The sequence below is a fragment of the Dromaius novaehollandiae genome, chromosome 19 (assembly GCF_036370855.1).
Source record: "Dromaius novaehollandiae isolate bDroNov1 chromosome 19, bDroNov1.hap1, whole genome shotgun sequence".
Lineage (NCBI taxonomy): Eukaryota > Metazoa > Chordata > Aves > Casuariiformes > Dromaiidae > Dromaius > Dromaius novaehollandiae.
This window is the reverse complement of record NC_088116.1, coordinates 6,469,244-6,492,043: the sequence shown is the minus strand read 5'-3', so window position 1 is coordinate 6,492,043 and position 22,800 is coordinate 6,469,244. Positions and strand designations below refer to the sequence as shown.

Below are 22,800 nucleotides of genomic sequence, written 5' to 3'. Positions count from 1 at the left end.
AGTGGAGGTTTCAAGCCCTGTAGACGGAAAAGTTTGGATAGGAGCGGGGAAGGCTTGATGGAGTAACCTCCCATCTCTCCTCCCAGAGTCTCTCCTCCCAGTCCCCAAAAATGGTATTTAAAAATGGAGCGTCCAGGGCTCCTAACCTGCCTTGCCTGGAGGGGGTGTGTGGGATGGATGGATGGATGATGCTGTGCTACCCCCAGCCCGGAGCTGCTCCTGGAGCCATCAGCCTATTTTCTCCGCGCGCCAGGAAGGGCCCCTTTTCCAGAGCCTCCGGCCCCGCGGAGGTGAGCTCCGGGCTAGCAACGCGTCGCTCCCGTTGGAATAGCGGCATGAAATGAAAACCAGCCTTTGCTCTTGTCCAAATCGCTTTTATTTCCCTCGTTTTGTGAACCTCTGCGTCTGCTTGGTCTCACGTCTCCGCTCCGATGGGGAATCGGCATCGACCGCGGGATTTGGGCAACCCCTTCCCGGGGCGGCGGTGGGCACCGGGGCGGCAAGCGGCTCCGCTCCCTCCCCTTATTCTGACCCCGACCCCCCCGTATGGCTGTTTGCACCGTACCCCCCCCCCCGCACACTGGGATGCCGCGATCCTCGCCGGTCCCCTCCGCCTCCTCCCGCGACGGGACCTGCTCCGGGCAGGCTCCGCGGCTGCTCCCCCGGCACCAGGCCACCCTAACGCCTCTCCCTCTCCCCGCGCATTGCAAAACCGGGGTGTCCCGGGGTGCTCCGGCTCCTGGCATCGCCTGCGCCCCGTCCCCCCCGCCGGGGCCGGCGTGCCGAGCCCAGCCGCACCGCGGGGGCCGGGGCCGGGGCCGGGGCCGAGCCCGCCCGGGGCTCTCGGCACCTGTAGGCACTGCTGCCGCTTGTTTTCTTGAGAAAAAATCGTCTGCTGTCCTGCTATAAACTCAACCGCACAATCCTTAGTTCTGGAGATATAGTTTCCGTATAGTTTATAAACATTATAAGACATACATATGGATAATTGAGGGGAAGGGGGGGACCTGTGCATTTTTTTTTGTTGTTTGCTTTTTTTTTTAAATGTGTGAACACGGTTACAAAAAAACGCACCTTCTGTAGGTACCTCATTTCTTTCAGGGTTTGTTTTTTAATTCCACCTCTGCTCAGTCTTTCCTTTGGTAGTCGGCTACTCCAAGCCCAGCAGGCAAGCCCTGCTCCGCGCCGCGGCCTGAGATTTTCAGGGTTTGGGATTGTCTTCGAAAGAGATTTCCAGCCACCTTTGCCCTGTGAGTTTGGAGCCAAAAAGGGCCTAAAAAGTGGGAGAACCAATGTCCTTATTACACAGTTAGAGGTGTCCTTGCGCTCGCTCTCGGATAAAGTGTAGGCTTAATCGGTGATGGTTTTTACAGCAGTCCCGTCCTGTCGGTCGCTGGAGGGCTGGCGCAGCGCGCGCTCGAGCTGGCAGGCGGTGGCGAGAGCACCCACCCAGTCCGGCCGGCCGGCCGTGCCGTCCCTGCCGCCCGGCTCTCCCGCCGGCGCCGGCCGGGCCGGCCGCCCCTTCCCGCGGCTCCGAAAGCCGCGGCGGCGGCGGCGGCGCTCTGCCCTCGCCCGCGCGCGAGAAAAAGACGCCGAAAGGCAACGGCGGTGCTTCGCGGACGGGCGGCGGTAGGGACGGGGCGGCCGCGGCGGGGCTCAGCGGAGGGCGGCCGCCAAGGCCACGGCGAAGGCGAGCAGCGAGGCCCTGGCCCCCGCGCAGCCGGCTGCCTGCTGGACGCCGCTGGGGGGGCGCACGGGGGGCCGCCGCGGACACTTACCCCTGCGGCGCGGCGGCGCCGTCGGCATCGCGCCGAAGCTGAACTTGTGCTGGTAGTCGGGCACGTAGTCCGGGAGCTCGTGCGCGCCTTTGCGCGGCCCCAGGGTGCCCGGCTTGGCGGGGCGCTGGCGGCTCCGGGGGCCGGTGCAGTTCTTGCCGGGCTTGCGGGCGCCCGGGGCGGCGGCGGGCTGGCTGCTGTGCAAGCCGTTCTCGGCCGCGCTCTCCTGGCCCTTCTCCTCGGAGGGGGGGTGCGGGTGGCGGTGCGTCTTGGAGGCTCCTCGGTCCGCGGTGGAGAACGTGTGTGTCTTAATCTGGTGCAGGGACTCGGCGCCCGAACAGTTCCTGAAGTCCTCCGCTCGCAGCGCCTTGAGGTCCCGGCCGCGCAGGCGCCCGGGCGCCTCGCAGACGACGCTGGAGCTGGAGCCCCGGAACCTGCGCAGCCACTCCCAGAGCGAGCGCGCCTTGCAGTCGCAGCCCCACGGGTTCCCGTTCAGCCGCAGGAACTCCAGGGCCCCCAGCGGCGCCAGGCAGTCGCCCTGCAGCTCCGAGAGGCTGTTGTTGAAGAGGAAGAGGGTGGTCAGTCGCCGGAGGTCGTGGAAAGCCCGCCTGTGAACCCACTGCAGCTGGTTCTGGTGGATGAGCAGCCGGTCCAGGTTTACGAGCCCCCTGAACGTGTTCTGATGGAGGCTCCAGAGCTTGTTCCCGTGCAGAAAAAGATGGCTGAGGTTAACCAAGTCGACAAAAATATCGTCCTGGAGGAACTCGATGTGGTTGTCTTGCAGGTAGAGGTACTGCAGGTTGTGGAGGCCGCCGAAAATCCCGCTGGGCAGGGAGCTCAGCCCGCACTTGTACAGGTACAAGGCGTGGAGTTTCACCAGCCCTTGGAAGGTGTCCGCCGCTAAAGCCCTTAAGTAGCGGTTGTCCCCCAAATCCAGCTCTTCCAGGTTCACGAACCCCTCGAAGGTGTTGGGGTCGATGAAGGTGATGTTGTTGGAGTAGATCCAGAGGGTGACCATGGAGGGGCTGAAGTGCCCCCGCAGCAGCAAGGTGATCTGGTTGTTCTGCAGGAAGATCCTCTCGCTGTCCTCGGGGATCCCCTCGGGAATGGTGACGAAGTTGTGGGCCTGGCAGCTGACGGTCATCGGGGACGGGTAGCACACGCAGTCGCTGGGGCAGCCCCCGGCCACCTGGACCTCCAGCCCCAGCAGCACCAGGAGCAGCTCCACGAAACCCCCTGTGCGGAGAGAGGCGAGAGCGGGGTCAGGCCGGGTGAAGGGGCCACACGGCTCGCTCAAACCCACCCGCCTGGCAGCGGCGAGGGTCGTTCCCCGTGAAAAACGCCCCCGATTAACTCAGCCCTCTTTCGGGCTCGTGAGTTATCCACGGGAACGGCCATGACCGCGAGGAGCGGGGTCATCGCATGCAATAGGTTTGGATGTGGTCTACGGAGCGCTTCCTACGGAGCCCCTCGGTCGCGCGCTCGTGCTCCGGCCCGAGCCGGGAAAGGAAACTTTCCCGGGGGAATTTGCACCGGTGACGCAAACGGCAGATGCCTCCGTGTGCAGGTAGGTCGAGCCGTCAGCAGAAACACCGCCGTGCAAAGTGCAGAGGAGCAAAACCAGAGATGCCCAGGAGACGCGCAGCCTCAGCACCTGCGGTAATGTATTTCTGCAATAGCCCTCGCTTACCTACGGGACGGGTCAAGGCGCAGAGCAATTTGGTGCTTCCCGGGGGTTCATCCGGGAGGCGTTTGCTCCGTGCAGCCGCTCTCGCAGCAGCGGGCTCGTGTCTCTGCCCCCCTTTCGCTCGGCGCCCGCTGCACAGCAAGGCGTACCCCGCAAAGCAAGCGGTTTGAGGGAAACGTGTCACCGGCAGAAAAAGCCAAAACTTGGTTTGGAAGCGCTCAGATGTGTGTTTTTAAATGGATGTCCCGCGGCAGAAGAAGGGAGCAGAGTGCCAGCAGTGCGCAGCTCCGGGGCCGTCCTGCCCGGGAGCCCTTCGCGTTGCTGTTTACTTGCAGCAATCTGGAAGTCGGGAGCGGAAGGGGAGCTCCCCTCTAATCACCCCGTGCCGTTATCACAAGACACTCTGACGCAGGGCCCCTGGGGCTCTCCTAATCCCCCTCCTAAGCACCTAGAGCTGAATACAAGTGGGAGGCAGAAAAATCCACTGGTTTCTTGTTCATTTTGTTTAAAATACAACTCTCTGCTTAGTGCTGCCTTGTGCGTTGTATGCAGATCTATCACTGCAGTTAATAGCAGGAGACCCGTCCATCCGGATCCGTTCTTCGCATGCAAAGTTTTTAGGAAAAACTGCGTTACTCAGGCTCCTCATAAAATACCAGTAAGGAGCGGTCATCTCTCACTGTACTATCATTAAAAAATAGTGTGGCCAGTACTGAAGTAGCCAAAGCGTTTGCTGAAGCCTCCTGCGCGAGGAGGAGGGGGATTTTTCCCAGGCTTTGCCCTGCAGAGGCGAAGCACCGGCCGCAGTCGGGAGCAGGCACCACGCAAGGATCGCTCCGGCTTTGCGGCTCTGCACCGGCAGCACCACGGGGGCCGTTTCTGCAGCCCTGCCGCACGCGGCATCGCGCCGGAGCAGGGCCCTCGCCGCGACCGCGGGGATGAGAGCCGCCTCGGATGGCGTTCCAAGGATGCTCTGCTTATCCGATCCCCAGGTAACGATCGTACATGACAAAGCTACGTTTGCAAACACGGATCCTGCTCTTCAGCCGTGGGTTTGCTCTGCTGGGCGGGACGGCTGCACGCTCCCGTTTTACCTGGGCGACGCCGAAGCGCGCAGACTTGTGCAGGTCTTTCGTTTATTAGCGCGGTCCTGCCAGGCACAAGCGCGGCGATGATCCCCCGCGCGCAGAGTCCGTTATTGCAAATGCCAAGTCGCGACGGCCTGAACCCATAAAGCATCTCCCCGCTGTGAGCAGCAGGTCGGCAGTTACGTATCGCTTCCAGACATCGGCTTTACGTGCCGTTCCCCGACGCGGGAGCTGCCGAGCTACGGGATCGCCGAGGTCCGCGTGCGGCGGGCGGCTCTCAGCGACGCGCGGCGGCTGTGATGGGCGCTCCGGGTGCGGTGCCGGCTCGCGTCCCTCCCGGAGTGAGATGGTAGGAAGAAGAGCCGGGACTGCCTGTCCACCCACATGCTGCAACTCGAGGACACGGAGAATGTGGAAACAGAGCAAGGTTGAGTCCTTCGGAAAGGAATACATATACGTGGGCAGGACTTGGAAAGAGGGAACGTGTTGAGAGGAGGAAGCCCGCAGAGGCGCTCGGGGCACACGCTCTCATCGAGGATGCTTTCCCTCCGAGCCCCTAAAATCTGCTGGTCGCCTGCCGCAGCGAGGAGTCGGGATAGCCGGGATTTTTAGATCCGGATACGAGACCCCCCTAGAAACAACCAGACCCCACTCGCAGCGCCTCAACCCCCTGCGTCAACCCCGGCGCCGTGCCGGCTGCAGCCGAGCTCCGCCGGGACGAGCGGCCCTGGCGCCCCGAGGGGTGATGCTCGTCGCCTGCTCGTCGGACGCGCGGTTCCCGGCGCAAACCTTTTGACTTCATCTTGTAGAGGTTGCGAGGCAGATGGAGGGTCACCGGCCCGCGTGTCAGGGCTCGCTGGGGAGGGAGAGCTTCAAAAGCCGGACAGCAAAACACTACAGGAACCTGCCAGCAAAGTGAATAAAAACAAAGCACTGCTGACACTGATACAACCAGCAAGGAGCTGTTTATCTGCCGGCTTTCTGCTGCTGCGGCACCGGGTCAACCCGGCGCTGCTCTCGGCGTCCTTCTGCATCCCCCTGCTTGTGACTGAGGTCTCGGTGATTGGGATGAATTTGCTGGACTGTCCAAACCATTTCCCATGCAGCATCTCTCTAATTGGGCATTAATTAGGCATTAGTTAATGAATGCTTGAAATAATTTATCTTTGGATGTGTCCAGTTTGCAGTCTTACTTTTAACAGCGTTATCCTCATTATTAGATTAACATCATTATAAATGTTCTTCATTACCTGCTTGTTTCCATTGTATTAGCCCTGTTATTGAGAGTGAAAATCACTCCTCCTGAATGCATTATTGATGAGTAAGGACTTTCTATATGTAGCACGGGATTAATTGTGATACGGCGTAATGCATTTAGCGTTAAGCCTCAATTTGTGCAAGAGCTGAAACAGCCGGGAGAATGCAGACACCCGGAGACAGCATCCTCGTCCAGACACAGCAAATCTTCCCATTCTGCCCCTTCCAGACCATGTTCCTCCCCGCGCCGGTGCCAGCACAGGAAGGCAGGGAAAGAGCTGGTTTTTCCACCCAGGATCACGGGGCAGGTCAGGACAGCAGGGACCACGCCACGTACCGCTCCTTCGACTGCCGGTTTCTCCTCTCCACCCGTGCAACGCCGCGGCCCATCGCCGGGACCGAGCAGGCTGCTGCTCGTTCACGTCCCTCCGAAAACGCCGCCTGCCCCGGAGAGCAGGCTCGCGGCTCGCCTGGCTAGATTTATAAGCTCTTTAGAGCAAGGCCCTCATCTTCTGGTTGTTGATTTATATATTTTTGCTGCCATAAAACACTATGTATAGCCACTACATAATATAAATAATAATACTTAACCGGAGCGAGCTACAAGTGGGGACGAAGCATCTGGCTCCCGCTCGCAGCCGGTATTTTCCGAGAGGCAGGAGCTTACTCATCACTCGGCTCTTCCGAGGCCGCGTTCGCACCTGGTGTAACACCGCCGCGAAGCTGTCAGCGAGCGGCAGCGAGAGATCTGCCCGCCCCGCTCACACCCTGCCTCGAGCAAGCGGCGCCTCCTAAATCGACCCCGAGCGAACCGGGGCGCGGAGAGGCGGCTGCGACCCCAGGGGAAACACGCACCGAAACGCGGGACGGGCTGTCCGCGCCGTGCCGGGGAACCTGCCGCCCCGGGAGCAGCAGCCTCCGGCGCTGGCGATTTCGTCCGCCCGCGGGAGGATGCTCAAAGGCAAGGCCTGGCCCCGCGAGCCGCCTTCCCGCCCGAGCCCCACACCCCCATCCACCTTCATCACGGGCTTTTTTCCTTTTTTGCAAACGGCGTCATAAATATCTGACAGCTCCCAGCTGTTGGGAGTTACGGTTTCCGATGGAGTGACAGCTGCTCCCAATCCCCCAGTCGTCACCCCGGCAGTTCTGGAACATTTCAGCAACATAAAAATCATTGGAGATAATTTCGGTTTTGCATAATTTGGTTAGGCAAGCTGTGATTTAATGGCAATTATGACCTCCGAGGCAGAAGCTGCGCGCGGAGGCTCGGGGCTTCGCGCGCCCTTAGCTGGGGAGCGGGTCGGGGACCCGCCGGGGAGCAGCGCGACCAGGAACGGCTCCTCCACCAGCAGCTGGAAATCGCGTCCCTGCGCCGGCAGGCGGAAAGCCTCCTCCCAGAGGAAGGAGGACACAAGGAAATTCAGCATATTGCTAGCGAAGAAAGACTTTGGGAAGAGGTCCAGCTTTCTCCAGCCTGGTGGTTGCCTGGATTTTGCTGCGAGATGAAGCTCGGGACAGACACCGAGGGTCTGCGACATCCCCGGGCCGCCCCAAAACCGAGTCCTGCAGCAAGTCGCAGGTTTGTTGTAGGTTTGCTGACCCTGTAGCCGGAGCTGTTCACCTTCCCCCCAAAGTCACGGCCAAGGTCACCTGGAAGTTTCTGGAGCTCGGTCATTAACTCCGATTGCAGTCGGAAACCAGACCATAAATTTCTTAGTGTAATAACGCAAAAATCAATAGCTCTGCTTGAAACAATAGCTCTGTCTTCCATTTCAGCCAGGTCCGATGTCTCCCGCGGGCCGCGTCCCTCGGAGCCCCCCCAGCGGAGCGGAGCAGGCAGCGGCACCGCTGCCCCGCCGTCCCCCGGGGCGGATTAGCTAATTCCTCCCCTGCAGTTAAACTTGAGGGTGGTTTAAAAAATGAAAAAGAGAGGATGCCGAGAAAGGAGCCTTTTACGCTCCGTCTCGTCGACATCCCGTCCGGCGCAGGGTCCCTCAGGCTTTCCGTGCCTGCAGAAAGGCTTTTAACGGCGAGAGCTGCCCGAGCCCGCGCTGGGACGGGCTCTGCGGACCCGCGTGAGCGGGGAAAAAGGGGGAAAAGGGAAAACCTGCTCTTTTCCAGGCCCGGCTTTGCGGGCGCGGGAGGTCTGGCTCTGCTTGCCTGCCCGTTTTCCATGGTTTGCTACAGCACCGGCTCCAAGTGTACGTGGAGAGGCAGGGTTGTCTTGCGCGTGTTGGTGGATGTGTGATCCTCAAAAACAAATTAGCACCGATTCCCTTCTATATAGAGCGCAGCCATCAGGGAATCGCTCCCGAATCCGCAGCGAAGGAAAGCAATAATGCTGCCAGCACGCTAATCCCCTCCGCGAGCAGCCCCTGGACCCGCTCCCCCCGCTGCGGGCACCGCTGGAAATCACGATTGTGCCGAAAATTAATAAATAAATAGAGAAATTGGCAGGGTAGGTACCGGTCCAAAGGATTTGTACCCTAATGTGGAAGTCCCTGTTTAATTAGCACTCCTCTCTCCCGGCGCCTGCATCTCCTCCGCGCTCTGTTCGCGCTAAAGTAAATAGAAAAAAAAAGAACAAGGCCAATGGTGGAAGCGGCTGTGGGACTGGAAACTCAGATATGGAAACTCGTTTAATTTAAATGCTTGTTTCAGGCCTAATATATGCAGGAAACAGAGGGAATATAGAGTGTGTTTTCCCCATGTAATCCGCTCTACTTAACCCCGGTTTGGAATAAACCTTCTGCTGTAACGATACCTTGGAGCACGCGGGGAAACGGCTTCGGCTCCTGCTCAGTCCCGTCCCGACCATCCCGCTGCTGCCTCCGGGCACGGGGCAAATTCCCGAGCGCCTCGGCGGGAGGGCGAAAAGCCAGCATTTTGGAGAAAAACGTTTAAATTGGGGGCCGAACTGCTGCTTGCGTGTGTGTGGGGTCGGGGGCAAATGTTCCTCTCCCGATTCTTCCTTTCCCTGCTGACCGCGGTCCCGCAAATCGGCCCCTGATTTCCAAAAGCCACTCGGACCTGAAACGAAAGCGCGCCGGAGGCGACGGGCATGGGTCGGCCCCGCGGCCGGGGCCCCGCGGGAACCGGGGTCCCGCGGGAAAGGCGCCGGCAGCCGAGCGGGGAATTGGGAACGAGGGAATTGGCAGAGGCCAGAGAGCTCCGCCGGTGCTGGGGAAGGCGCCGATAATTACAGCCGCCCCCAAGGAGAGAGAAATGTCGGCGGATGACTTGAGCGCGGTGGATTGCCGGCTGCGTCTCCGGGGATCGCGGATACTTCCACTCCCTTTTTGTCCTGAGGTGACAAGTTTCTCTTCCCATTCACAGAAATGCAAAGCAGCTCATTCACGGCCGGGATGAGGGTGGCGTTCTTCCGAAACCCACGGCCACCGAAACCTCGGGAGGTGCTTTGCAGCAAGACAATTGCCGACGAAAGGACAAAACCCACCCAAGATCAGCGCGAGCCCCCTCCGCATCACATGCTGAACAAGCTAATGTGTCGAGAAAGCAGATTCACCAGCTCATTTCCCTCGCCAGCTGCTGGCTGGGCCCTACAAAGGGCTTCTTCGCGATGAGAAATAGAGCCAGGACGGCGCAAACGTGAGATCTAAGAGCAAAGCGACAGCCCGGCATCCGGGCCGCATCCGCAGCGCCGGCGATGCCCCGCGGCATCTCCCCTCGACGCGGCCGGCGGCCCGGGACGCAACAGTTTTTGGCCAACGCGTCTCATCGGGAGGACGCTGCCGCTGCCCAGGCAGGACCCCGCGGCGGCCCCGACCCCGGCGCGTCCCGCCGGCTCATTACGCGCCGCGCCGCGTGCGCTCCCTTTCATCCCGTTGCAGTCTTTCTGCATTCCAGATTTACTGGATGTCCTTGTGTTTTGTGGATGAGAGGGCAAACCGGAGCCTGCACTGTACCTTCTTTGCCGTTCAGCAGCGTATAATTCTGCCTGCAGCAGGGGGGAAAGAGACTGACAGGCGGGCATCAAAGCCGCCGCGCCGGCACATTTTCTTCCCACAAAAAAAGCGATTGCGTCAGCCGCAGCCCGGCAGGCTGCCGGCCCGGCCTCGAGCTGGGGCCCTCGCCCGGGCCCGAAACGGGGAGCGAAACCCTTCCCGGGGCGCCGGGACGAGGCGCTTTGGCTGCGGTCTGCAGCGGCACCGGCGGCACCGGCCTCCCCCCGCGCGCGTCCCGGGAGAGGGCTGCTGGGGCGAGCGCGCGGTCCCCGGCGCCCGCCGGCCCTGCATGACGGCGAGGTTTAACGGCTCCATAAAAATAGCTTGCTAATAGGCTCCAGGAGGCAGCGGCATCGCTGGCGGCTGGCGAGCTGTCTGCCGCCGCGCCCCGCGCCTCCGCCGCGGGAAGGCCAAGCAATTACGGCACGGGGTCTGCGAGGTCTCCGGAGGATAATTTCTATTAATTATAGCCCACGCGGGATGCAGTAACGCCAGGAAAGGGAGACTGGCTGCAATCAGGGATCGTTGCAGGGGCCTGGGAGGGAAGCGGAGCTGCGGCTCGGCTGAAAGGCGCCGAGAAGTGCCGGTGCCGCCCCACGCGCGAGGCACCGGCGGCTGCTGCGGACGGGGGGACGCGGCCCTGGGTGCAAAGCGGGGGATTGCTCGGGCGCTTTGGGGGGAAAGCAGGCACCGGCACGGGGATGCTTGCTGCGAACCAGGGGTGGGAGGTTGGGGAAGCATTAACGCACTCAAGTGCCCGTTGCAGCGGGGTGGAGGGGGATGAGGAGACGGTGCTGTCCCCCTCGCCCCATCCCACCGCCGGGCTTGGCGGTTTCATCCTGCGTTCGGATCAGATTTAAAAATAATAATTAAAAAAAAAAGAAAAAGAACCAATGTTCTGGCTTTTCCTGTAACTGGCCAGGCTCCCGTTTAATGCATCTCAGCAGCTTAATGGCCTGGCCGCGGCGGCTGGGGACCGCAGCGCTGCTGCGCTCCTTCCTTCGCCCTCCGCGCCTTGGACTATCGCCCTGCCGTCTGCGGAGGCTCGGGGCGGCTGCCGCAGCGCTGCCGGGCTGCGAGCGCGGCTCACGTGACGCCCGTCGCTTCCCTCCAAGCTAATCAGCGCCCGGTTCTCAGTAAGCCATTAGAAATCCCGTTACGATCTCTTCTTTGCTAGGTAATAACAGTGCGAGGCACGCGGAGACTTGGGACCGGTGCAAACCCGCGCCCGCCAGCGCCCGCCGTCCCCGCAGCGCCGTGAGCAGCCGGACACCAGCCCCTCGCCAACCGATTTGCCCCAGACCGACCGAATCCGACGCTGACGTATTAGAAATGTAATGGGAAAACGTGTAGCTGCCCCCAGAGAAGGAGGACGCGGGGCCGGGTCGGACCACGCGAGCCGGGCGCCGGGGCGGCTCGGCCTCGGGAAATCACTGCCGCTCACTCGGGAATCAGCGCCTCCCGCTCCCGCGCGGCCCCTCCGCTCCTAAAAGTCAAAATGCCATTGCAAACAGCAGAAATAGTTCCTTTTTTGTTTTTTTTTTTTTAAAGAAAGGAAGGGCCTTGGCATAAAAAGAAACACAACTGAAATGCTCATTAAAACCAAGGGGCTCCGTTCCCCTGTCCGAGCGGTCACCTCTCCTCCAGGGGCTACCAGCGGCTTTGAAGACCTCGGCAGAAAAGCCTTTCATGCCCATTCCGGCTCAATTCATGGCCCCAAACATTTCTGCGGGAAACAGGGAAGGGGGAGCAGCTCCATCCTGACTCCTCGCTTCCCGTCTGATCGCTGCTGATACAATTTATTCTCATGACAGCATCTGCCGCTTTCATGGGGTTTTATTCTGAAGTACGAGTCGTCTTTGTTAGACCCATTTTCAGGCCTTTCATCATTTGAGTCACAACATAAAAGGCGTTTAAACACGACTGCGTATAACGGGGGCGCGGGGAGGCCGGGCGCGGGGCGCTGGCGCGCTTTGGGCCGCAGCCTGCCGCCCTCCCCTCCCCGCCGGGACGGCACCGGATTTGCATCCCGGAGCAATCCTGCAACCCCCCCGGTTTTGCTGCTATCTCCCATTTTCCCTTTGCTTCCTCCCATTTTCCGCAGGGCTGCAGCGCGTGCTCGGCACCTCCGTGCAGTCCCAGCCGGGCAGCGCGCTGCCTCTTATCCCGGCGACCTTTCGCGCTTCGCCCCGCGCCGCTCTCCCCCCGCCGAGCCGCCGAGCCGCGAGCCCCGTGCTAATTGCAACTTCTCACTCGTTCCGCCGAGCAAGCGCCTGATCAGACGCTGCCGCGGCCATTTCGCTCGGCGCGTTAGGTCTGAAACACCCAATTGTCGCTATAGGGGAAGCGCTATAGGGGAAGCGCTATAGGGGAAGTGCTATAGGGGAAGTGCTATAGGGGAAGCGCTATAAGCAAGGCACCGGCGGATCCCCGTGGCCGCCCGGGCGCCGACTCGGCGCGTCGCTAGGGGCCGGGAGGCAGCGGCCGGGGGCTATCCGAGTGCGCCGGCCGCCTGATGCTTATTAAATTACGGCGCTTGAGTTGTGTAGAGAAGAAACTAGAAAAGGAAAAAGACCTAGACCTCGAAAACGCAGGCCGAGGTGATTCTGCGCGAGCCAACGCTGAGAACCGGCGAGCGCGGCTGAGAGCGACGGGGATGCTCCTCCGCTCCGCCGCGGAGGAAGGTGCCGTGATCCCGACACAGGAGGTGACGGGAGGAGCTCCGGCGGGGCTGGCTGTGCCTCGACGGCACCCACCGGGCTGCCGCAAGCGACGGCAGAACGAAACCCAGCCGCGCCGTAGAGACGTGGGGCGTCTTCTCGAGCAGAAGCGGAAAGAGCCAAAACACCTGGGCTTTCTGCAGGACACGGCGCGGCCTCGGAGGGGAGCCGCACATCTGGAGGACGCCGATGCTCAGAGCGTCACCCGTGTTGCCCGGGGCCGCTGGGCGCGGGGAAGGGGAAGGGGAAGGGTCCTGTCCTCGAAACGTCCCGGCCCTGGCCACGCGGCTGGCCCCGCTGCAGATTTCCCAGCGAGAGCAGAGCGAGCCACCAACTCCTAAGGAAATCCAACTGCACACATCTGCGTCTGCCGCCTCGGCTCACCGGGCCTCTCTCCCGGAAAAAACACGGAAAGCAGGGAAAAAATAACACCGGGCAGCCGACACCTGGGGGAAACAGGAGCGCAGCAGCCGGGGCCGGTCCAACATCACCCGCTCGGGCCACATTTCCAGCTGGGACCTCAAGGACCGGCCCGAGCGGGTTGTTCCCGCGGCCGGAGCTGCAGCCTTGCTCCCGGGGGGCCGCTCGCCCCGCTGCCTCCTTGCCCGCCGCGAGGGCCAGGCCAGGCCGAGCCGCCCAGGCGAGGGGGGAGGCACCGGAGAGGTGGGGAGCAGTGCGGACGAGCAGCCAGTCCCAGCCGCCACATCGTCTCTCTCCGCGTTGCAGCTCCATTTGCAGATTTATTAAATCGGGAGCCAATTTCGACATCATTTCTTTCAAGCAGCTCCACCTCGCAGGTGTGCGGAATTTATTCGAGATAAAGAAAACCATTACAGGGAGACAGCAATCTTCAAAGCCCACCTCCGAGACCCGAGAGAAATAAAAACACTAGCCCGTGCAAATGTGCAATTAAGTTTCAAAATACTTGTGCGCCATGAAAAGCACCGTCCCTGCAGAGAACAGGCCTTTAAGGCAATTTTCCCAAACCCTATTCAGCGTTCGCTCAAAAAAATGCCTCTTAAAAACAACATGTGATTTCCCCTCGCTCCTCCTCCCCCCGCCTTTGCTCACTCCCTCTCTTCCAGGTGAGCAGAGGCAGCTCCGCGGCAGAGCCGCTCTCCCGCGTTTCGGGAGGAGACGACGGACCGGCCGGCTGCTCCAGCGCCCGCGGACCCGGTTGCCGATGGCTGCGGCTTTTTACGGATGCAAAAATTTAGGGAGAGCAGCTCGCCCGCTCTCCCCAGCCGCGTCCCTTCCTCGCGGCTCACTCGCCGCTTTATTAAAAACGCCTAACGAACCTGCGGAACGCACTGCCGCTGGGCAGCGGCGAGGCCGGGGGCTTAGCGGGATTTGGGGGAGGATTATATGTTTAACTGGATAATGAGAACATCTGCCGTTACATTAGCCGGGATAAAGCCGCATCAGGGATACGAGCCCTCCCGTGCCGGGGTGCCAGCCAGCGCGGCGTGCCGGGGCGCCGGCCGTGCCGGGGCGTGGGAACCTCGCGACAGCACGGAAAAGAACCCCAAACCCCCCCAAAACCCCCTTGAAAAGGCACGGCCGCCTCCCGCTCGGCCTGCCGGGGTTAATCCCGCGGCCGCGCTTTGCCTCCTCGCGCCGCCACGGCGCGCGTTGACCCGCTGTGAAATTGCGGCCAGCCGCGCTGAATATTTTAAGAGCAGCAATGCAGTGGTGGCTGCGCGCCGGGGCGGCCGCCGCGAGCAGCAAAGCAGGCCGGGAGCCGGGCCGGGCCCGCGCCCCCCCCCAACCGCCGCCAACCAGCCCATTAGCACAGTTCAGGGAAACCTAAAAAATTCAGGAGACGCTGAAATATGCAGCGTTTTGCTGTCGCTGGAGAGCGGCGCGCTCCACTTCCCAGCTGCTCGGCGGCGGAGGGTGTAAATAAGTGGCGGCGGGTCGCGGGGGGTCCTCAAGGTGCTGCCCCGCGCTGGTACCGGTACCGGTACCGGCAGCGGCCGTGTCGGCCCCGTGCATCTCCCCGCCGTGCGCCGCGAGCCCCGGTGCAAACACCTCTGTTCAGCACTTTTGCTATCTGGGGCACCGCAGACCGGGAGCGGCAAGGGAGCGGAGGAGAAAAATCCGCATCTGCATAAACCCGGCGAAAGCGGAGCCGGCGACAGCCCCGGGTCTCCCGCGCCACCCGCGATTTCGGCATCTCGGCCCGTTCCTACGCGAAAACCACCGGTCCCCGGCACCGCCGCAGCTCCCGCTGCCCCGCGGCCCGAGCCCGCCTCGCCGAGGTGCCGCGGAGCCGACAGCACGCGGCCGCGGGCGAAGCCGGAGCGGTGCCATCCCCGCGCGGTGCCATCCCCATGCGGCGCCGGCCGCGGGCGCTTTTGCATTCCAGGCGGAAGCGGGCAGATTAATCGCCTTGTGCTGGTTCTGTCACCCGCCGGGATGTATTTTCCTCCTGGAATTTACAAGTAGTTCTGTCGGAGAAATAAACAGCCGGAGATAAAAATTACATTGTCACCGCGCAGGTGTGATGGATGCCGGAGCCGAGTCCCCGGCACGCCAGGCCGGCGCCCCCGGAGTGAGCGGCTCCAGGTCCGGGCGCGGGAAAAGGCCCCAGAGCTGTGACCGGGGCCCGGCGCTGCTGCCGGGGGCGGTGGACAGGACCTGCAGCCCGGGGGGCAGCTCCGCACAAAAACGCGTTTCCAGGCTCTTTTTCCAGAGTATTTTCAGGGATCAGTGCAACGGTGCCGGGTGGCCGCGCAGTGCGGAGCAGGGCAGCCCCCAGGGTGAGGCGTAAGGAGGATTAATGCAGTTTACACCGGGCCCCTTTCCCTCCTTCGTCTTCCTCGTCTTCCTCAGCCGCGCTGGCTTCGGCGAGGCTCGTCCCTGTATCGCCGAGCGCATCTACGGACCGGGCACCGCTGCGCCTGGCGCGGGACAGATGTTCAGCCGTTTAGCGCTTAAATCTAAAGTTGCATCGAAACTGGTGGGAAAAAACACCAAACGGCCAAGCGGCTTCTCTGCCCGGCCGTCGGGACCGTGGGAAAGCAGGAACCTGCCAGGGACGCCGGGGCCCGCCGAGGCCCTGCGCCAGGAGCCCCGCAGCAGTTCCCCCAACCGCCTCCAGGCTCTTAACAAACGCGGAGCAGCTGGTGGAGCCTCTGCCGAGCCCGTCCTTGGGATTTATCCACATCGCTCGGCCTTATCAGCCATGCTTTTCACAAGCACTTAAATTCAGGAGGAAAAGGAAAAAGTGAAATCAGATCGAAATGCAGGTCTGTTTGCTATTTTCTCCAATGAAATGGTTCTGGGTAAACAGCAGACGCCTTTGATGAAATCCCAGCAGGCTTAAACAATAAAGCTGGTTACAAACTCAATCTGGCGCAGATATCAGATCTGAAATTGTTTCAAAAAACATGTCAACATTTTCTAATGCTGCTGCAAAACTTCCTCGGCACCTTGCCATGAGCCTGCATCTGCGACGCAGGGCCCGGCACGCCGTCCTCGCGCCACCCCAGCCAGCGCCGGCCGCGGTTCCCGCCGGGAATCCGGCCCCGGAGCCGCCGCTCCTCCGGCTGCGCGGAGCTCCCCAGGTGCGAGCCGACGCCGAGCATCACCTTGGAGACACTGAGCGGTCACCAAGCCACCGGGAAGGACCTTCAACCCGCGCGCCGGGCGCGCCAGCTCGCTTTGCAGCCTCGGCCGTCGGTTTTGTTGGATCATCGCCCCCGGCGAGGCATCGCGCGGCGTCTCGGGTCGCTCCCGCCGCACACGGCGGTGCCGGCTCCTTGCAGCGCTCGAGGCCGGGCTGCTCCGAGCGGGACGGCGGCTCCTCTCCCGCGCGTCTCGGCGAGTGCATTTGGCCCTGGGTTCAGCGCAGACTCCGCGAAGGACAATTGACTTTTCTGGGGAAAAGTGATTTGCTGAGCGTTTGCTCGCAAACGCAGATAAATGCTCCTCCGGAGAGTTTCGCCTCGAGCATCTCACGCTCGCATCCCGCTAGGAAAACAGCCACGGTGTCACGGCAGAAGAGCCCGGCGTGGGATGAGGCCGCTGGCGCCGCGGGGCCCATTGCACCCATGCCGGCCACGCAGGCGTCCCCGCGAGCCGCCCGGCGCTGATAACCCGAGCGGGGACCCTTGGGGCCCGAAACCGTGGGAGGATTCAGCGGGCAGCGCTGCCACCCAACACGCACCGCGCGGGGCCCCGGCAGCAGGGCAAAGCGGGCGCGCGGCAAAGCAGGAGCCCCGAGACGGCGTTTGCCACGGAGCGGGGCGAGTGCCGCAAGCCGGCCCCGGGGGAGCAGGCGGCGAGAGCCTTCCTCGGCGAGGAGGAGGAGGCCGGTTGCTTTGCAGCGCAAGTGGGACCGCGCTTGGGCACCCTGCTCCTAGGGAAGCTGTCACTGGCGCCCGCGGTCCCTCCGGAGCGGTGCCGGACTCGGGATCCCTGTCCAGGGAACCAGCCCGCGTGGGCTCCCGTCACGGTGCCGAGCAAGGGCCAGGCCGGGGGCCGCGGTGGCACCGCTCGGGCCGGGGAGGATGGACAGGAGCAGCGGGGAGAAGCGGGTGGCGGCGGCAGGGCCGGGCCGGCCCCGGCCATCGATCCCGCGATCCCGCGGCGCTCAGGCTCCTCCCGGCGCGGAGGAGCCAGACGGGGGGGGGGGACGCTCCCCGCGCCTCCCCGGATCGTATTAAATATTTACTCTGTTTTGTTTTGTTTTTCCCAGCTCCATCGATCGGTGGAAGGGGGATGGCGGCTCCGAGGGGAGCGCGGCGGCGAGGGGCCGATGCCGCCGGAGCCCCACGCGAGGGGGGCCGGCATGCGCGGCCGGCCCCCCGCCGCCGGCCGGCCCCGGGAGCGCGCCGCGCTGCCGGCCCTGTTTCTATTTCCAGAGGAGCTCGGCTGGAAAAGGAACAAAAGCTGGGGGAGGCTATAAATAGCCGCCTCCTTCACACCAGCTCGCCTCTGCATCCCCAGGCCGCGGGGACGGGCGCCGCGTGCAGCCCGATGCCCCCGCGGTGCAAACGGGGCAGCCTGGATGCTCGGGAACATTGAGCCGTCTCTAAGCCGAGCGTTTGCCCGAGTTTCCCCGGAGATGCCAGCAGCACGACTGGGTGCCCGCCGGGACCCCCCTGCCCGGCTCCCCGTACCCGGTTTCACCCCGCCGCCGCGGGGCTCAGGGCCGCATCCGGCGCCCGGGCAGCCCTCGCCGCCCCCCGAGCCCTGCGCCGCCCCGGACGAGGCTCCCTGGAAGCAGGGGAGAGCGGCGCGGGCTCGGGCAGACCTACTTTCAAGGCTTTAATCCTTTTTCGCTTAAAGGATTTTTTTTTTCCTTTTTTTCTTTTCTTTTTTTTTCCCCCTTCCCGCTCGGCAAAGATGCGGCCTGATCAGAGGAGAGACACAGGGAGCTGACAAGCTGCGGAGCATGGAGGAAAAAGGAGAAAGAAATACATATTTATTACCCTCAATTATTAAAAAATAGATAGCGGCAGATCTTAGGCCCTGGCAGAGGCACCATGGAGCCGTTTGTGTGAGGACGATTTTGTTTTTTTGAGCTCCATTGAAATTGTAATACTCCGGGCTTGTTAGCGCAGCCACCCCGGCGCATCCCCGGGGCCGGGCAACGGGGGCCGGAGCCGGAGGGGAAAAGCCCGCGACGGCCTCGGGGACAGGCGGGCGTTGGCGGCGGCCTGGGCTTTTCTCCGGCTTCGCCCCGAGGGAGCGCAGCGGGCTCTGCCCGCCTGGAAAGGCGGATTCAGGGCTGGCTGGGGACGGTGTCTCCTCTCCCGGCTCCCTCCCGGCCGGCCCTGGCGCGCGGCACCGAGCGCTGGGAGTTTTCCCGCGGCAGCAGCGTGGGAAACGTGACTCGCCGGGATACCTGGAAACGGGATCCGCTCGTCCCACGGCTCCTTGCTCGCGCTCGGGACGGAGGGAAATAACCTCCCCTGGCTGCGCCGGGGTGCAACAGCCCGCGGGCACGTGCGCCGCTAAAACCCCGGGAGAAAGGAGCTTTCGGCACCAAATGGAGTATTTTCCGCTTAATGACCCCGCGAGCCTAATCTGCGCAAAGAAGATTCGCCCCCGGATCTCCCCGCCGGCATCTGCTGCCCCGAGCGGCTAACGCGGGCGCCCCGGCGGTGCCCCGGGCATCACCGCACGGATGTGCCCCGGACCGCTGAGCCGGCCGGGCCGCGGGAGGCACTTGGAGCGGGAGGCTGGTCCCCGCGGGCACCCGCCATCCTCCGCCAGCACCGCGATCCCCGGCGTTGGGCAGCGATAAAAAACCCACATTCCTAAAAGTGTCCCCTCGATTGCAACGGGCTGCGCGTTGCCATGGCGATGCCAGCGCGGGGACCACTCCGTTCCCTTCCCGCGGTTTGGGAGAGGCAGGGCCGCCCCGGCTCCTCTCCCGCGCGGTGGCGGTGGGGGCACCGAGCTCGCCCGCCGCCCGGAGCCCCGCGCCTCTTGGGGCCGCCGCACGGCTCCCCGCACGCTCCTCCGCGGCCCTTCCCAGCGCGCGGAAGCAGGCGCCTCCCCGGCTCGTTCCCGGGAAAGGGGGGTTCGGCTGGGCGGCCGCGCGTGGGCCCCACCGCCTGCCCCCGGGGCGGCGCGATCCGCCCGTTCCTCGCGGCTCTTTAGGAAATTAAACTTTTATAAGCAGCAGGTTTCCAGGCCAGCAGCTCCGCGGCGCGGGAAGCAGAGCGGCGGCTGCGCCCTGCCCGCCCCGGCGGCCGCGTTGGCTGCGGCTCCGCGGCCCCGCGCTCCCGCTGCCGGAGCTGCCGTCCTCCCCCCGGCCTCGGCGCTTCCCCCGCGGCCCCCACCGCGCCAGGGTGCTTCGGCGAAGGGGCGAGCGGGGGCCTCCCCTGGCAGCCGCACGGCGCCGGGGAGCTGCTCCTCCCTCCGCTGCTCCTCCGGCATGGGAGCTTTTTGGGAGAGCCGGAGCGGAGCTAAAAAGCCCCGTCGACGGGCCAAATGGAGCCGGCGATCGGGCTGCGCGTGCCCTTGGTGTCCTCCTTGACCTGGAAAGCTCCTTCTCCTGCGTCTCCGACATTGCACTTCTGCGTGTTGCCACCTCTGGCAGGATGCAGCCGCAGCCCTGCCGGCAGCCTCGCGCGGCCCCAGCAGCACCCCGGTCCCCTCCCGGGGCATCGTCACCTCCCCGAAAGGACGGGAGCGGAAAGAGCCTCCCAGTTTGTCACCCGGACACGAGGTCCCCGCGGGGCCTGGGGACGCGGCCTCGCGAGAGCAGCTTCCGCTGCCGGTCGCTGCTGCCCACCACGTCCCCGGGCCTCCACCGCGGCCGGTGGGACAGGGAGGGCGGAGGCGGCACAGCCCCCCTGCTCCCCCCTCTCCACCGGGCTGGGCCGCGGGGACGCACGGTGCTCCGGCCGGGAACGGGCGCCCGAGACACGGGGACGGGAGAGGCTCTCGCAGGAGCGCAGGCCTGATCCGAACTGCCTGTTGAATTATTCAGCAACGGCATTAACTTATAAATGAGTGTGTTTGACTGATTTTGTGGTTGATGTACAGATAAATTCTAATGAAAGACAGCTACAAGATTTTAAATTATTAATTAGACTGCCACTTAACAAAGCCTATTTGGCACTCTATTTCCTTGCTTAACAAGACAAAAACTTTAAGAATAGGTTTTGTATTAGCCCAGAGGCTGTGCATTTGCATCTTGTTTTTCTAGCTCCAGAAATGAAAGCTGTAGATCCTGACCTCAGCAGGCTACTCCGGCAGGATGAGACCCTTTCCCGGGGCTGCCGCCTCCCGGGCGCCGCTGCTCCTCCGGCCGGGAGCCGCGTTTCTCCGGAGGCTCTTTGCAGCGCCGGTGCCCACGGAGGCGAGCGGAGCCGGGCAGCCCAGCCCGCGAGCCCCAGGCCCCGCCGCCGCAAGGTGACATTACCCCCCGCCGCAAACCGCCCCCGCGGGCCGCGAGCACGAGCCCCCGTGGCCCGGCAATCCTCACCCCGGTGCGGCGGGCCGCGGGGACGGCATCCTTCCCTCCTCGGCTCGTCGCGCCGGAGCCTCGCGGGCGGCTGTGCCCGGCCGCCCGAGAGCGGCACGCGGCGGCACCGGGGCCTGGCTGCCGGGGCACCGTGCCGAGGCCCCCGCCGGGGCCCCACCCCCAGGACCACCGCGGGGCCACCGAGCCAGGCGGCCGCCGGGGCTGCGGGGAGGCTGCTGGGGGAAGCGGGTGCCGGCGGGGCCCGGGACGGGGGCTCGGGGCGGAGCGGGGGGGCGGCCGAAAGGACCCGCTTCTCCCTTTGCGGTGATGTCAAAAAGCTCCCCTATGATGTCCCAGGCGGTTGCCATGGAAATAGCGTGATGTCACACCGGAGCGATTCTCCTCGGCACGGGGGGGGGGGGGGGGGGGCAGGACGGCTCGCCCCAACTTCCCCGGGTCCCCGCCGAGCCCCGGCGGCCCCTCGCCAAGGGGACACCGGGCACCGCCGCAGCCGCGCCGGGCACCCCCGGCCCCGCCGCGCCCCGCCGAGCGCCGCTGCCCCCCCCCGGTGCCCGCCGTAGCGCCGCTGCCGCCGGGACCCGCCGCGCTGCCGCGCTCGCCCTGCCGCGGCCCCGCCGTGCCCCCCGGTGCCCCCCGCAGCGCCACCGCCGCCGCCGCCGCCGCGACCCGCCGCGCTCCCGGCGCCCCCCCGCCGGCCCCGCCGTCCGCGCCGCGCTGCCGCCGCGCGCCCCGCTGCCGCCGTCCCCGGGGACCCCCCGGCGGCGGCCGCGCCTCGGCGGCGCCCGGTAGCGCGGCGGCGGGGGGCGCCCGGCGGCGCGGCCCCAACTTGGGCGGCGAGGCAAACTTCGGGGCCGGCGCCGGCGCCCCCGGTGCCCGGTGCCCTCCCGGCGCGGCGCTCACCTTGGCGGAGCATCTTGGAGCCGGTGCGGGGCGCGGTCTCCCGGCGCGGCGGCGGCGGCGCTCAGAGCCGCGGGCGCGGCGGCGGCGGCGGCGGCAGCGGCGGCAGCGAGCGGTGGCGGCGGCGGCGGCTGCACCGGGAGCGCGGAGCCGGGGCCCGGGCGAGCGGCCCCCGCGGGGGCATGGCGGGCCGAGCCGCAGCGGCACCGCGAGCGCCGGCCCCGGAGCACCGGGAGCGCCGGCCGCGCCTCTGCCCGCCGCGCGTCCCGCCGCCGGCTTTTAGGGGGGGAGCCGCCCCCTCGGGGCTGGGGCCGCCGCCGCCCCCCACCCCCTCGGGCCGAGCCTATAAAGAAAGGGGCGCCCGGTGCCGGTGCGGCGGAGCCTGCAGCGGCGGGCAGGGCTGGGCAGGGCGGGGCGGGGCAGCGACGGGGCGGGTCGGGCTGGGCCGGGCTGGGCTGGGCTGGGCGAGCCCGGCCGGGCCCCCCCCGCCTCCTCCTCCGCCGCCGCCACCGCCTCTCCCGCCTCCCGTGGACACTTCGTGAAAGTGCCGCTGCTCCGGTGCCGCGCGCCGCCCCCCCGGGCCCCCCCGCCCCGCCGCGGAGCCGGGGGCCCCCCGCGGGTGCCGCCGCCCCATCGGCGTCTCTGCTGCCGCCGGTTGGCACCGCGGGGCCAGCGCCGTCCAGGCCGCCCCCGCGGGGTCCCTCCGCCCCCCCCCCGGTGCCCTCCGCCGCCCTCCGCCTCACCGGGGTCCGCGATGTCCTGCCGGCGGCCCGGGGACACTGCTGTCCCCACCGCCCCGCCGGGGGCCCCGCTGCCCTTTGCCGTCCCCTGCGCCCGGCGGCCCCCCCGGTCCTTCCCCTGCTCTTCGCTGCCTCCCCCCGCCCCGATCCCCGCTGTCCCCGCCGCCCCATCGGGGTTCCGCTGCCCCCCCGGGTCCCCGCTGCCCCGTCCGATCCCTCCCACAGCGCCGTGGTCCCCGCTACCCCAGGACGGTCCCTGTTGCCCCCCGGGGGTCACTCCTCCCCACCCCCACCCCCTCCGCCCCGCCGGGGGTCCCGATGCCTCCCGCGCGCCCTGATGTCCGCACTGCCCCGCTGGGGCGCCCGCTGCCCCGGGCCCCCCCACCCCCACCCCACGGGGCCCAGGGACGGGGGTTCTGCCCCACGAAGGGGATTTATCCCCCCGGTCCACGGCCGGGCCCCGCGACGGGCCGTCCATCACCATGGCAACCGCCCCGGTGCTGCGACAACGGGGCAGCCGGCTCCCGCAACCCCGGGCCCGGGGGCGCCGCCGCGAGCACCGGGGGGACGGCGGGACACTGGTCCGGCCCGCGGCGGTGGCCCCGACAGCGTGGCCCTGGCACAGCCCGGTGCACGGCGCTGCGCCGCCCAGGCCTGGGGCCGCCGGCTGCAGAGCGCGAGGCCGGGGCTGCGGCCGGGGCTGCGGCCGGGGCTGCGGAGCCT

General features: G+C 65.2%; 1 protein-coding gene across 1 annotated transcript; it reads right to left on the bottom strand.

The window, feature by feature from the left end:
- Positions 1–930: 930 nt before the first annotated feature.
- On the bottom strand, positions 931–21,719 carry RTN4RL1 (reticulon 4 receptor like 1). Its single transcript, XM_064523304.1, has 2 exons — positions 21,341–21,719; positions 931–3,011 (listed from the first exon to the last, which is right to left on the bottom strand). Exons 1-2 carry the CDS (start codon positions 21,351–21,353, stop codon positions 1,657–1,659), a joined length of 1,368 nt encoding a protein of 455 aa, XP_064379374.1. The 5' UTR covers positions 21,354–21,719; the 3' UTR covers positions 931–1,656.
- Positions 21,720–22,800: the final 1,081 nt, after the last annotated feature.